Source organism: Hydra vulgaris, chromosome 01, assembly GCF_038396675.1.
Source record: "Hydra vulgaris chromosome 01, alternate assembly HydraT2T_AEP".
NCBI classification, from domain to species: Eukaryota; Metazoa; Cnidaria; class Hydrozoa; order Anthoathecata; family Hydridae; genus Hydra; species Hydra vulgaris.
Genome location: NC_088920.1, coordinates 74,060,606 through 74,073,896, shown reverse-complemented (window position 1 = coordinate 74,073,896; position 13,291 = coordinate 74,060,606). Strand labels below are relative to the sequence as shown.

Below are 13,291 nucleotides of genomic sequence, written 5' to 3'. Positions count from 1 at the left end.
TATTGCTTTGCGTAATTGTTGTGATGTTATTGTTGTAATGTTTAGTGTTGATAGACAGCTTGGCTTATCTTCCCGTGGTGTCTATCGTTAAAAATGGTTACAGGTAGTTTCTCTAACTGCTTTTAATTATTCACTAAAAGCCAATATAGCATTTGATATTACTATAGTACAATTGTTTGTATCTCTTTTTTTTTTTTTAACTTTAGTGTTATAAATATTTTTGCTCTTTGAATGAGATTAAACGAGTTGGCTTTTCATTAAAGATAAAGATATTGGTTTCAAAAATGAACACCATAGCCAAAGTGCTCAAAAAATTAAGTAGTTTTTAAAAATCTTACTATTTTGTTCTTTTTTCTTTTTTTTTTTTTACATTTCTTTTTTATTTTTCTATAACTTCCTACTAGTATGGAATCGCGTAGCTTTTTTAATGTTTAATCGTCGTCCCTATCGATAATAAATATTTTTAAGTATTTTAATATGGCCTTCTTTACAATAGGCTATGTTTGACTCCTCGTTCCTGGAGATGGCGGCTATTCTAACTCATTTGAAAAAGTGCCTTCAACGTTAATTGTTTTTTAAGAAAAATATGTTTTATATAGATTTTTTTAAATACTTTTGTTATAACTATTTATCATGTAAATAAATTTATTTTTAAAAAAAAGTGAACACAATTTTAACTATTTAATTTTTAAAACTGTTTTATGTGGTTTTAACATCTCTTGTATAGTCTTTTCAGCTCATTAGACCGGGTGAATAAAAAAAAGCAACTGCTTTTATTCAACGCTTTTAGACTAATTGCTCACCTTTATGTGAAAATATTTATAAATTTTGCTCAAATTTTTATTAACGTAAAGGGTAACAATTACTTCAGAAATGTCGAGTAAATGCAATTACTTATTTTATCATTCTGACTTAAACAAAAATTAATAAAAAGTTTTAAATAAAACTAATAATTTTAACGCAAAGTTAAGACAAACGCAAAGCAAGGCAAAATACATTTCGGACATTTTTCGCTGAATATTTTCTGCATTAGTATAAATTTGGATTGGATGAATGCTGAAATAAGCATATGCTAATATACGTTAATATAAAGTAAATCGACATATTTGTTTACGGTAATTTTTTTTTTTCTCTAATTATTACTTTAATTTCTGCTGGATTATTAAAAAAAAAGATAGCTTGAGTAATAAGCTTTAATATTATAGGAGCAGTATACAGGGATTAGCCTTATCCGGAATTGTGGATATATTTTTCAACTTATAGTTTTTCCGGATATCCAAAAGAATTTCTTTTCGAACAAGTTTACAAGTTATATAATAATAAGTTATATTAAGATACAAGATAAGGTATAATTTTTGTGAATATCTATTTTTTTAGCTTCACTCTTAGCAAAATAAAGAAAAGTTTAAAAAAAAATTAGGAACTACTTAGCTAAAAGCAAATTTAAGAGAAAGGAAAGGGAAAATATATTCCGGATATTTTACCTAAACAATTTTTCGCAATTTTAAAATAAGACTTGGATGATCTATGCATATAATTCAAATCATATTTTAACAAAACAATTTTGTTGTGATTTGCGCATTTAATGATATTATTGAAAAACCCTTACTAATTATTTTTAATCTTTCATTTAATAATGGTATTTTTCCTGACCTCTTAAAACTAGCAAGAGTAGTTCCAATTTTTAAAGACGGTGATATTTTTAAATTATCTAATTATAGACCTATCTCAATACTTCCATGTTTTTCTAAAATTTTAGAGAGAATAATGCATAATAGGCTATACAATTATTTTATAAAACATAAATTGCTTAATAATAATCAGTACGGATTTAGAAAAGGGCACTCGACAGAACATGCAGTAATTAAATTAGTTTAAGAAATTTTAAACGGATTTGAAAACAACCAATATACTCTTGGGGTTTTTATTGACCTCTCAAAGGCCTTCGATACTGTGGACCATACTATTCTTCTTTACAAACTCAGAAATTATGGTGTCAAAAATAATAATTATAAATGGTTTTTTTCCTATCTTAATAATCGCAAACAATGTGTATCTTATGACAAAACCTGTACAAAACTAGAAAACATTTCTCGCGGAGTTCCACAGGGATCTATTCTAGGGCCTTTATTATTTATTATCTATATAAACAATATTTACTTATCTTTTAGTGTATTAAATTTCAATCTTTTTGCTGACGACACTCAGGTTTTTTATACCCACTCAAACATAGAGCCAATCTTTATTACTATGAATCGTGAGCTTGACAACCTCAATGAATGGTTGAAAGCCAACAAACTCTCTCTAAATAAAACTAAAAGCAAATATATTCTTTTTTCTAAACCCTCCAAATCTGAAATTTTGCCCCTAAAACTCCCAAATATTTCAATAGAAAAAACTAATTTACAACGGACATTCTGCATTAAATTTTTAGGCGTTTTACTTGACGAACAAATAAATTGGAAAGACCACATTAATTTGATAGAAAATAAAATTTCAAAGAGTATTGGAATTATGTACAAGACAAGACATATGTTGGATAAAAACTGCTTAAAACTTATCTACTTTTCGTTTATCCATAGCTATATCAGTTATTGTAATATTGCGTGGGCCAGCAATTATCCATCAAAATTGAAGCGTATCTTAAATAAACAAAAACAAGCTAGCCGCCTTATATTAAATGCTAATAAATACACCAGTGCCAATCCACTGCTTAAAAAGCTTGGAGTGCTTAATGTTTATCAATTAAATATCTACAGTATTCTTTTATTCATGTTTAGATTTAAATATCGTATGTTGCCAAATATTTTTGACGACCTTTTTGTTATTATAAATCATAAATATCAAACAAAGCATTCATTGCATAATTATCAGGTACCAAAAACCTTATTAAAACAGTCTAATTTCTCAATAGCATACTGAGGGCCACATTTGTGGAACTCATTCCTTCCAATTGAAAGTAAAACTTTAATTTCACTTGAAACTTTCAAAGTTATTTTAAAAAAACAGTTACTTGATTATGACATATCTCAAATTCTATTTTATTTTCAATATCTTCTTTTTCAATTCTTAACTTTTCTTTCGTTTGCTTAAAAGTAAAACATACATATATTTTTTTTTTGCTTATTTATCTAAATTTGTATTTATTTTTTTTTTTTTTTTTATACATATATATTTTTATGAATGTATAAATATTTCTTTTTTTTATGTATAAAAAAATGTAAAATGTTTATTTAAAAGTATTTATATTATTTTATTGATATTGTAAAAATTTATGATAGATTTAAGATAGTGTAAACGATACAACGGGGCTAGATGATAGGACTTTTGTCTTCTGCCTGCTCCGGTCATATCTTAACTCAAAATATTTTGTAAATAACTTATTATGAAAATGACGAAATAAACTATATAAAAAAAAAAAAAAAAATGTCCAAACGTTGCGAAATAAATGGTTAACTGTATTTTTAGTGAAGCTAACAGTTTTGTTTAACTAAGAAGCCAAGAAAGATAAAAGTAAGCAGAACTAAAAAAGTATTAAAAAAATTATATTTCATTAGAGAAAGCAAATTAAATTATTATTAATAATTTATTTACTTCAAACCCTCAGGGTTTGAAGTAAATAAATTGCTAGTTAATATTAATTACTAAAATATTCGTCATTTTTAAGTAAATATCGGTTTTTTAATCTTTTTCTGGCAGTTATATGCGAAAAAATTGTACTTCACTGCTCCGAGTGACTTTAAACAAAAGAAAAACAGAGCAAGTTTTGTCTTCCTGATAATATACGTGATGGTGACATTTATACCCTGGCAAGTGGAAATTTTGCACAAAATTTTATAAATCAAGTTCAGAAAAACTTTTAAGAAACTCAAAAGTTCTTAATGAAAGTGCTTAACTAAGAACGCCGATATTTAACAAAACGGGTTAATAAGCCTCTTCGCAGTCTAACACCATCATTTTTTTTCTTTTTTATGCTTAATTTTTTTCTGATTACAAAAAACATGCGTTAGTGAAGAATGAAGCTGACAAACTTTTCAAAAGAAATCAAATTAACATTAAACTACTATCAAACAAATAATTCAATTTTCATTTAATATCAATAAACCATAACGAAGGGTAACAGAAGCATCAAAAAGCACCAACAATGGATCACCATAGAATCTTGAATTCTTAAAAAAGCATTAAAACGCATTTAAAAAAGAAACCACTCTGCGGTAATAAAAAATGTCAATAAAACATTAAATAAAAGAATCAATAACATAGCAATAAACAATTTAAAAAAACTTCAAATTCGTAAACATACGTCGAAAATACATCAAAACAAGAATCAAAAGTCAAAATACAAACATCAATAAAAAAAAAAATCTCTACATCTCTAAAGATTATTGAAAACGTCAATAAAAAAAAATACCATACTACGAAAAAAGTTTTTCTTGATTGTGAGTTGATGTAAGCAGTTGAGCCGTTAATCATCGGCTTGTCTGATCAAATCAAAGCATATTTCGAGCCCTTTTTCTGAAGACATGATAGCTTTCACTTCATCGTCACCACCGATACTAATTATAGCGTTAGTAAGCTCAACCAACCGAGATGTAGAAGCTGCATCATAAGATTTGACAAACGCTTGCAAAAAGACTACGTCATTGAGCAGAGGATTGGCATACCTAACGTCAGCTACGGATTGTACAACGCAGGATCTCATTATTTGTGGCGATGAACAAATCTCTTCGGGAACCTCAGAAGCGTTTTTATTGCTGAAGGAAGGGAGTATAGATCCTATCTTATGAAAAGCTTTATCAATAGCTATTCCCAAATGAGCAAATGCTCCTAACTTATCTAAATCATTTATAACCTTTTCCTCATTTTCGCTCTTTAATTTGTCAATTGTTTTTTCATATTTAGAAATTTTTCTATTAAATTCATCTTCTATTGCAGCAATGCGTGAAGCTGCTTCCTGCTCATTTATTTGTCCTTGCTTCTCAGTAATTTCGATGAGCACGTTTTCTAGATTTTTTATAACAACCACTGCAATTTTTTCTATTTTCAAGCGAAACTCCTCGCTTTCCTTTAGTTTTAGTATGTCATCTATATGTTGAATAATGGTTGCTTTGTTCATTAAGTTGAGCACGGCTATTGCTTTTCCAGCGCCTTCTTTGTCGATGACTTGCAGTTTTACTAACATTTGCGTAAGCGTTTCTCCTTTGTTTGCGACAATTGTTTGGATCTCCCCAAGTTTTCTCTGTATCTCGTTTTTAATTAGCTCAAGTGTTTCCTTATCTGCACTAGCAACTTCATTTTTAAAACAGTGAGAAATGGTTCTGTACTTTTTCTCTAAACCATTCAAAAGCACGTCAATATCAGGCATGCCGGCTAGAAGAAGTTTCTGTCGTAACAAAAATATCTGCGACTTCTCCGACACGCTAGGGGAAACTTTTTGCAGAAACTCAGTAAGCAAAGGTGTGGCACTGTTGATTGCATCTTCAATACCAGCATTAAGTCTTTCAACCCCCAATCCTAACACTGCTTTTCTAAAAATACCGATACGTTCTGGATATTCAATTAGACTACTTACAATGGACCTACAGCTCTTGTCAATATTACTTGCAGATCTCAAAATTTTTTCAGTTAGAAGCTCGCATAAAAATTCGATATTAACAGTATCTCCATCGCAGTCAGACGGAGTTTTGTTAAAAATAAGTACGAGACTTTGAAACGCTGACGATATATCCTCATTGAATATGCGCCTGACGGATTCAAGCAAACTTACGAACGAAGACACGTTGTCATTATACAACTCTGAGAAGTCAGTAACTAAAACAATTTTTGCAGATTTAACTCCTCTCAACAAAGTCTTGATATAAAAAGAGTTCGTAATATCTTGGACTTCCCCTCTAGAGTCGCTAAAACCTGGTGCGTCCCACAAAATTAATCCATTAATACAGCTTTCGTTTCCTACAACCCACTTAGTCGGCAATGTTGTCACAGAAACTGCTTCAATTCCGATCTCCGGACCAACTGTTTTGCCATCCTTTTTTACTAAAAAGGTTTTTCCAAGCTTCAGTTTGACAGCTACTAGCCCGTTACCAATTAAAAAGTTAATGAGCGTGCTCTTACCAGACTTTGTAGTACCTAGAACAATACTGATGTCTTCGTGTTTTACTTTTGCTTTTAGAAGGGCATCTGCGTCCAAAATCGCATTCTCAATTTGCTGAACTACCTCGATTTCTGGTTTTATGGCTGATTGCATTATTGGGAACTGCTGCAACTTAGAATTCATTGCAAATCTAAAGGAAAGGTGAATACTTAATTTATAAGTAAAAAGCTTATGAACATATTTTTCTTAGATATACATTGCTTTTAAGATAAATTGCTCGACTAGGGCAGCATCAAAAAGTCAGAGGAGCATTTAAATTTATTTAAAAAAATAAATAATAAATTGCGCAACTTAAAAAGAAAAAAAAAACCGATTAAATTACAAATAATCTCGAAAAGACTCTTTTTTGAGAGTCACGCTATTCCAACATTTTTTTAATAAAATTGTTTAAAATTAAAAAAAGCCTTTTCTTGTACTTTGATCTGTAGCATTATTTTTATGTTAAGTAATTTCTCGATTCCACACTGTTGATGGTAGCGCTAATCAATTGATCAAAGAGGGTTTTTTAATTTTCTTGTCCTACTTTGCAGATGAAATCTATGGATTATTGTTGATAAAGTTATACATTCTTTGAAACGAAAACAACTTATTTTAAATATGGAAAAAGTTTATTTTTTCGCTTGATCACTAGTTAACATCCACTTTTTTATTCCGAGACAAGAATAGATTTTTATTTTTCATCTAACAACCACTAACCGTTTTTCTTCTGCACCTAAATTTTGGCTCGTTACTTTTTAGGTCCACGGTTTTTGCTGTTTGTGTTTGCATTCTAATAACTTAAAACAGTTTGTTTACTTTTTTAAGAAATTACTTCTAAGTTAATAAGTTTGTAGTTAAAAGTTTTTCAAAACATAATACTAATGAAGAACTCGCCTACTTTTATTTCTCAAAACTACACAAAAAGCTAAATTAGAGTTTATAGGACTCTTGGCAGAGCGTAATTATAATAGGGGAGGATCGGTTGGGGTAAACCACGTGTAGGAGCGAATCATTGATTTTATAGTTAAAATATGCCTAGGAAAAGACCCCAGGTTTTTTACTGGATGTCTGTGCAGGTGTCTGCATAAGCGGTGTATTCCACTTTATTCCGTGCAAAAGTAAAATTTCCGTGCTTTTTAAAAGTTTTTTAAAAAACATGCTGGCTATATTGAGACATCAGAAAGTCGTTATATAAAACAACTAACAAATAATAAATTAAATTTAAAAAAAAGGTTTTTTTATGCATAAACCACGTGCTTATTGTGCATTTATTATTTTAATCAAGTTGCTCAGCTTGGGGAGGAACGTGTCATTCTTTCTCGGGTATGACTGAAGTGCGACTCAATCATACTTTGTATAAAATTTATATTAAAAAGGTTATTGTTTTCTGGGTAAATAAATTGCCAAGTTTGACTTTTTGAATTTCAGTAGGAAACTCGTATGCTATTTTAAAGTAAAGCTACTTTTGCCTCGAAAGCATAGAAGAACTATTTAAAAAGCAAAAACTCCCAGTAAATATACGAAAGAAGCTATTATTTTAATAATTAAGGATAAAGTAAGTAACAACAAAGAACTCTAGAATCTTATATGCACTTCATCTTTACTTGAAAATTTGCTAATACTCAATAGTGCTACTATACTACTTGTGGCTACCTTAATATTTGCAAGCTGTTTTTTGCTATAGCACTTGTTTCTTTTGTTATTGGATTAGTAACACAGAATGTGAACAAATTATCTTTTTTGTAGTTTATACATTATGTTTGTTTTATTAAATTAGTTTAAAATGATGTTAAAATTTATTGCTGCACCGTTACTTAAATTATGTTTTGCTTAAAGATAGAGTGTTTGTTACCTTATGTTCAATTAATTAGTTTAGACAATAGTTAGTTTTAATTTTCTCGTAAATAAGGCTCACTCCTGCGATTTTCATGGTTCACTCCTACCCATGTCAGGTAAAAATGAATCAGTAGGTATACATGAATTATAGTTTAAGTTTATGAATAATATAAAACGTCTTGGAGTGGCAGTATTTCTCTTACTGTAGTTACCCGCCTTAAAATGACTTAAGATCCCCTCAAGAGTCCCTTAGTGGTCCAGAGTATTTTTCTAAAAAAGGAATATGTGAGCTAAATAAATATGTTTTAATTATTATATATACTTATTTTAACACGAAGCAAAATTATCTTTAACTTTGTCCGGATTTTTAGTTACCACCCGTTATTGTAACGTACCTCTTCACAAAGGAAAGTGCTTTGAACGTTACCACATTTTGAAAAATTATTAGTTTGTTTACTTTTTTATAAAATTTACAATTGTCTTGGAAAAAGTTTTGCGATTTTAGTTTGATTTTATGGGAAATAATTTTAATGATGAAAAAGTGTTTTTTTTGTTTGTTTTTAGTTTTACATCAAAACACTAAAAGTTTTTTTGAAAATACCTAGTAGTTCGAAAGAGATTGCAGTTTCACGCAACGTCTATATTGAGATCTAAATACCCGAAAATCGCCTGGTTCCTGGCGTAAGTTGGCGGGAAAATAGACGCGGTCAAGATGTGTTAAAAATTAGCCAAATAGACAAAAGATACTTAACACCAAGTCAAAATACGGGACAAAGAGAGTTTACGCATTTGGAGATGATCACATTCCGATATCAAAAGCAATATGGGAATGGATTTTGAAAACTTTTTTGTCACACAATAAATAAATTGCCGCGAAAGCAGCAAAAAAGATCCCTTCAATCGTAACTGGTAACGTGTTGCGGAATTTAAAATCGGCTGCTTCGATTAAAAAAAAACTTTTATTTATGTGAAAACATAACAAATCTTTCATTAAACGCCGTTAATTTAGTTTAAGGCGAAATGCCAGTATCCTTTTGTGGCTATGTTTTTGGCAAAAAGGTTAACATCATGTTGATTTACAAACTGAAGTAAAACTATTTAAGAAAAAAAATAAGTATTTGACTTTCACTGATATTTTCAAAATGGTGTTTTAAAAAAGAACGAAATTTTTTAAGGTCAAGCTTGTATAAATAAAAAAGTTTTTAAAATATTGTAAAACATTAAAAAAAAAGTTGAAACTTTTTAAAAAAAATAAGATTTAGTCCTTTGAAAAATTGGTAATTATTTTTTTTTTTTTTTTTTTTTTGTTCATTTAACAATATTCTCTGGTAAAAGTGTCGTTGGTATATAATATATGAAGAACACGGAAACTCGAAGAGGATCGTAAGATCCTGTCACCTAACCGTTTAACAATACAAAAATTATAAACCAGTTATTTCAAAAAAATATAAAATAAAAAGTAAATACCGTTTAAGAAAACCTTCATACAAATAAAATAACCTCAATTAAAAAACACCGTTTAACAAAACAATAAAAAATAAAATCAAATATTTTAAATTAGTAAATACCGTTTTTATGAAAACCTTCATACAAATAAGATACCGATTAACAATACAATAAAAAATAAAAACAAATATTTTAAATTACATTTAGAAACACTTATAAAAGAGAAGCGAGATCAGAAGAACTCGAAAATATTTTCTATTGAGAAAATAACTTTTTTCAGTTTGTTTTTGAAAGAAGAAAAATTCCAACTTTGGGAAAAATCAAAGTTTTTTAAAACTTTTTGGTTCCACAAATAAGCTCCGCGATAAGATATAAGAGACCTTCCAAAATTTGTATGCGAATAATGTTGATAAATAAAATTGTCATTTCTTAGATCATATTTGTTTTTGGGCTTTATTGCATATAAATTTTGAAAATGTATTGGAGCTAAGTTTATCTTACATTTAAATATAAAGCAAAGAGTGTTAAAAACATTTAGTTGGTATATGTTAAGAATACTCATTTTGAATAAAAGTGGTTTTGCATGAGTAAAACGATCTTTAAAATTTATTAGTCGTGCTAGATGCTCCTGTTGCCGATAAAGAGGAACTAATTGACTTTTTTTAGCACTGCCCCATGCGATATTTGAATAATTTAGATGGCATTGAATAAGTGAGTAATAAAGTTGAATTAATGCGTGTCTATTTACAAAACTTCTCGCTTTATATAATACTCCAATATTTTTTAAAACTTTGTTGCGCAAGGTTTCAATATGATTTTTCCACGTAAGGTTTTCATCAATAAATAAAATTAATTGTATTTTGTGAGCTCATTTTCTCTCAAAGTTAAAAAAATTGATTCTTTTTTATTTTTTTATATTAGATAAAGAAGTACATTAATGCTATACATCTACAAAGGTAAAGCAAATTTTTTGCATACTGTTTGTGTAAACATATCAACCAATCACGGTCTCCCCAACATCGCCTATTTTTTCTAATTATTTGTAGATTTTGTCTAGAAAGTACTATCCAAGTATATTCATGTTTAACTTTAACAAATTTAAATTTGTTTTATGCTTGTTGTTGGCAAGTAGAAAGAAGTGTGTTTTATAGACTGTATATATAGCATTATACTTGATTAAACAACATTTTCTATATTCTATATTTATATATCTATATTCTATATTCTATATTCATTTTCTACATTTCTAAATTCTAAACTCTATATTCAGTATAATTAAAAGTTAGGTTACAAGCAATAATCTAATTTAACAGCTAGAACATCACTAATTTTTAACATTTTACGCCATATATATATACTTTTATGAATAAATCTAATATATTTAATCCATGACACAGTATTCAATTGTTCGATTCTTAGCCAATGGAACTTGACTCAATCATGCAAAAAGATTGCTTCAAGGTTTGCGAAATATAAATTCCGTAAAAAATAATCCAATGCATGAATTAATATGTTTTTTACAAGTAAAATAGAAGATAACGTTAAAGTCTACTTAAAGCTGGCTCGGATTCATTCTGAATACTGATTCGGTATTTATAAAAAAGAACATTGTAGTTAGTAGCGCACCATTTTTTTTAATTCAAAAACCAAATTAATGAATGAAATACCTTTATATGTTACTATCTTCACATATTAAGGTTTATTTTGACTTTACGTACAACATTAATTTACTTTTAAGTGGTTCGTCCCTTTAAAGCTTATTAATGATTTTTTTGCTTAAAAATATTTTCTTGGCTTTTGTCTGTTTTTGCCATACGACTTTTTTTCGCTCGAAGACATTTCTTGAGTTAATAATATTTGTAGTTCAAATAAAAGCTTGTTCATCAATAGTTATTTCAAGAAAATTTATAGTAAAAACATTATTGAGATGTAGTGTAATTACGACGCAAATTGCAGATAATTCGTACCTTTCTGCAGGTTCTTCTATTGGTTGCATAGAAGCATTCATCCCTTCCTGAATCTTTGTTACATTTACCTTAGCTCTCTGAAATTTTGTCATGGCTTTTTTTAATTCTGATTGAGTTTCCTTTAACTCGTCTTCAGGTTTTTCGCAATCTTTTTGTAAGTTTGATTTATATTCCTCGCATTGAGCAGTGTTCAACATTTCAATTTGATTTTGCCTTTGCCCTTCTGTTTGTTGCTCAAGTTCTTGCATTTTCTGAATGTGACAAAAGCAATGAATGCATTAGCATTAAAACATTTCAGCATGGTGGGTGCTTGTTAGTTAACAAGCGCCCAGCATGCTGAAATATTTTAATTCTAGTGCATTCTTTGCTTTTGCCATGATTAACTCGATCAAAAGCATGAACATATTCATTGCTTACAGCTTTTTCACCTTCATTCAACTGTAAGTAGCACTGCAACAGTTTGTTTATGTCCTTTAATAAACCATCAATGGTTAACTTTGTAATTTGGAGGTCTGCATCGTCTCTAAAACTTTCTAAATCAACTGTTATAATACCACTGTACCCCGAAGCCAGTCCAAGTAATCGCTCCTGCTTTCTCCACTACAAAGTTTATTGATCTGACTAAGACACTGACGAACGGCCACCACAAAAAAGCTGCAACAATCAAGTTTTTTTTGTCCTGATCTGCTTTCAATACTTTTTAGGTTCTTATACATACAATATGCATCCATAATTACGCGGTCACCACATACACCTGTGAAACCATTATTGTAAGCCAAGACTTTTTTTTTCAGCAGTGCTCAGTAGCTTAAAATTAGAAGCAGTTATGTTGGATTGAAAATGCTTGTAAGAATTATAACTTTGTTGGTACTTAAAGTTTCATAACCGAGTGAGGTAATCTTCTGCCTCAAAACTTTTTGTAGACAAAATAAACTTAAATGTCTGAAGCACTCAGAAATAAAAGTATAGGAAAACGCATATAGAACATAATAGATTGGTTTAAGAGCATTTAAGAGAAAACCCTACAAACTTTTATAAAAAAACGTCGTTTTCACTATTTACGAATTTTCTCCTTCTGTCAGCAAAAACTGCTGCAAAATAATGATGTCTTTTGCTGATAAACACACTAGTATTACAGCTGAAGAAAAAAGAATAATTATTCCAAAAAATTCTTCTAGCAGAAAAAAGTTGTGCTCGCTTGACTTAGCTGCTAGCCATGATATTTAAGTTTACTCAAGAGGTTAATCCCACCATCAAGAGTGAAACATCTCTTATTAACATTTATTTATTTAGGGGAGAGTGGGGTATTGGCGAACACCTAAGCGGGAATGCAAATTAAAGACACCAGTTATACAAAATTGATCATATTTATTGCTTATCAATTAGTTTAACTACTCAGTCACAAACCCTAAAAAGGAATTTTTAAAAATCTTATTATAAAATAAAAATTTATGCCAGAAATAAAACCATTGGTGTTCGGAATTACCCTGCCTACGTGGGGTAATTCCGAACACATTGGGGGGCAATCACAAGCACTGTTGTGTAATAGCGAATAAAAAGCTAATTGTAATAACTAAGTCTAAAAACTATATTATGCAACAAAAACAAAAAAAAGGAGTGACTTTATTTCCATAGAAGCTACAACAGAGTGTTACTCAAGAAAAACGTTGCATAAAATTATCAGAAAAATTTAAAATCAAATTATAGTGAACAACATCCGCAGCTTCATTACACTACTGCACGTCTGGAACTGAGCATAGGACCCCTTCTCAGCAGGTAAAAAAAAATTGTCGAATTTATTTTTTTACAATGCTGTTTTGACCATGTTCGGAGTTACCCCGCGTTCGCCATTACCCCACTCTCCCCTATATACAATTTATCACATCTCATGTAAAAAAAAAACTGAGAA

At 29.5% G+C, this 13,291-nt stretch overlaps 1 protein-coding gene across 1 annotated transcript in view; it reads right to left on the bottom strand.

Moving 5' to 3' along the window:
- Positions 1 to 4,210: 4,210 nt before the first annotated feature.
- Positions 4,211 to 13,291, bottom strand: part of LOC136075598 (uncharacterized) — a 76,360-nt gene continuing 67,279 nt past the window's right edge. Inside the window, exon 8 of the mRNA XM_065789135.1 lies at positions 4,211 to 6,284. Coding sequence (XP_065645207.1) covers positions 4,466 to 6,284 — 1,819 coding nt within the window. The 3' untranslated portion in view covers positions 4,211 to 4,465. The remainder of the gene's footprint in view (positions 6,285 to 13,291) is intronic.